This window comes from Penaeus chinensis, chromosome 21 (genome assembly GCF_019202785.1).
Source record: "Penaeus chinensis breed Huanghai No. 1 chromosome 21, ASM1920278v2, whole genome shotgun sequence".
Classification (NCBI taxonomy): domain Eukaryota; kingdom Metazoa; phylum Arthropoda; class Malacostraca; order Decapoda; family Penaeidae; genus Penaeus; species Penaeus chinensis.
In genome coordinates this window covers 3,321,990-3,324,489 of record NC_061839.1, presented here as the reverse complement: position 1 = coordinate 3,324,489, position 2,500 = coordinate 3,321,990, and the positions used below count along the sequence as shown (strand labels likewise).

Here is a 2,500-nt window from a genome sequence, read left to right as displayed (position 1 = left end):
TGGGACCTGTTGCACATCACCAGCCAATCAGAGCACGAATACTCTTTGACATAAACATACGCCACAAATAGATATTTCTGTTTTCATTAATCACGAATCGCATTGTATGTTTATTTGTCTTTTTAGAAGTGCATCAAAGACCTGTTCAGTCTATATGTTTTCAATGAGAAGTCCCTCATGATAGCCACTAGAACGACATGGCAAGAATTTGTAACGTATCCGAATTGTATGACGTGGTACTGAATTCGGTAGGATGAATATCTTCAAAATCATTCTGTACCTCTATGATATAACGTTACAGGCTCAAAAATAAGTAAATGCCCGTGATCAGTGGATTTGTCCAGTTGTCTGAGAATTGGCCGTGAATACGATAAGATGCAAAACCTCATGCAAATCCTACTTTTCTTAAGATGAACAATGCATGTAATAATAGTAAAAAAAACATATGCTTTGACTGAATGTGAAAATCATTTGGAAGTTTCCACAGCTTTGCGAAGCGAAGAATTATATATATATATATATATATATATATATATATATATATATATATATATATATAATAAGATGCATTTTATTTGAAGGTTCCACAATATTTTGCTTGTAATTAAAACTCATATCAGTATATCGAGTATTGGCTATTAACACCTACTTTCACCTTTTCCCCTTTTCCATCTTTCTTCCTCTCTATTCTACTCCTTTTCCCATCCTTATCTTCCCATTTTACCCTTTCCCAAAATCTCTTTACCTCTTTTACCTCTTCCCCCATTTATTCCCCTTATCTCCTCCATTTATCACCCTTATCTTTCCCATTATCCTTTATCATTCTCTTCTCTCCCAATTATCATCTCTTATCTCCCTTTCTCCCCCCTTCTCTACCTCTTTTCTCCCCCGTTTATCAATCTTACCCCTCTTACCTTCTCGTTTATCACCCCTATCACCCCATTCATCACTCTCATCCCTCTTATCTTCCCCCTCCGTTTCTCATTCTACTCTCCCTCCCCTCGTCCAGGCGTCCCTGAAGACCTTCCCCCTGCCCCTGACGCCGGAATTGGCAGGGCTGGCGACGGTCGTGGTCTACGCAGCAGGCAGGGACGGTGACCTCGTGGCCGACGCCCTGACCTTCCCGGTGGACGCCCTCACGAGAAAGGGCCTCGACGTGTCCATGGAGCAGCAGGCGGAGACGCAGGCGATGAAGGTCACGGTAAAGGCAGTCCCTGGCAGCCGGGTGGCACTGGCAGGCTCTCACTGGGCTTCGTACAGCATGCAGGCCGGGAACGACTTGACGCACGCTATGGTAAGTGGGGTTCGCTTTTCTTCTTTCTTTTTTTAAGTTTCATATCTATATATATAGATAGATAGATAGATAGATAGATAGATAGATAGATAGATATAAATATTGCTATATATATATATATATATATATATATTAAGCTTTTATTATTTAGTTTTCTCTCTTTTATTAAGAATTCATTCCTGCATTTTTTTTAATCTCATTTTTAATCTACCATGAAGGCAAGGGTGGAAGACAATATGATTCAACGGCTATATTTAAATGATGAATGAAGTGAATGGATTAACATGAACGAGTGAACCAAACTGATGAGAATGAATGAATAAATTGTGAATCGATGAAAATGTGAGTAAATTATGGAACTAAACTGGTAAACCGCATTGTTGAAAATGCATGAATGAATAATGAATTGGGGGCAAAGAATAAATGAATTGTAAACTTATCAAAATGAATGAACGCTTTGAAGAGAATTCCACAAAGTTATTCTATATAGGTCTTGCATCATATACCTGTTCATTTAATTCATACTTTTCATACATTTTTTTATTTTATCATCATTTATTTTGTCCTCACTAATACCGAAGTTTTAGGAAATTCTTGTGTGCTATTAACAAGAAATTTCGGATGTGAAATGCATGTTATTAAGAGATATTATCAAGATGAAATTTCCGTGTTAGTTATAAGGTAATGCTTATTAAGGAAATTTCAGTAAAATGAAAGAAGATATCTCGAATGTTATTACCAAAGGAATATATTTGTGTTATTACTAAGTATTTTCTTGTTATCAAGGAATTTCTTCGTGTTAACACCAAAGGAATACTAATATTATGTAAGGAATATTTTCACTAAAGGACTCACTCTATGTCCTTGGCAGATCCTACGCCAGATGGCCCAGGACGGCAGCGGGTCGAGGCAGGCCGCCCTCGAACAGCGGTGGGTCTCTGAAGAAGGATTGCCTGAAAACGTCCTGCACCTGCCGAGGACTTCGCCAGGAGTGGATCCCAACGACACCTTCTCGTGAGTGTTTTTAGCTTGGTTCGGTTTGTCTGTCTGTCTGTGTTTTTGTTTTGTTTTTTTTCACTCGTTCTCCCGTTAAAGTGCTTGCTCTCTCTCTTGATCTGAATCTGGCTATACCTGTTTCAATCTCTCTCTCTCTCTCTCCTCTTTCTCTCTCTCTCTCCTTCTCCCTTTCCCTCTCCCTCTCGCTCT

The 2,500-nt window shown here is 38.9% G+C and overlaps 1 protein-coding gene across 3 annotated transcripts in view; it reads left to right on the top strand.

Moving 5' to 3' along the window:
* The window catches only part of LOC125036472 (CD109 antigen-like), a 229,890-nt gene that overhangs the window by 191,700 nt on the left and 35,690 nt on the right, over nt 1–2,500 (top strand). For all 3 annotated transcript variants that reach the window (XM_047629072.1, XM_047629070.1, XM_047629071.1), the window contains 2 exons: nt 1,010–1,294; nt 2,166–2,308. In XM_047629072.1, coding sequence (XP_047485028.1) covers nt 1,010–1,294; nt 2,166–2,308 — 428 coding nt within the window. The remainder of the gene's footprint in view (nt 1–1,009; nt 1,295–2,165; nt 2,309–2,500) is intronic.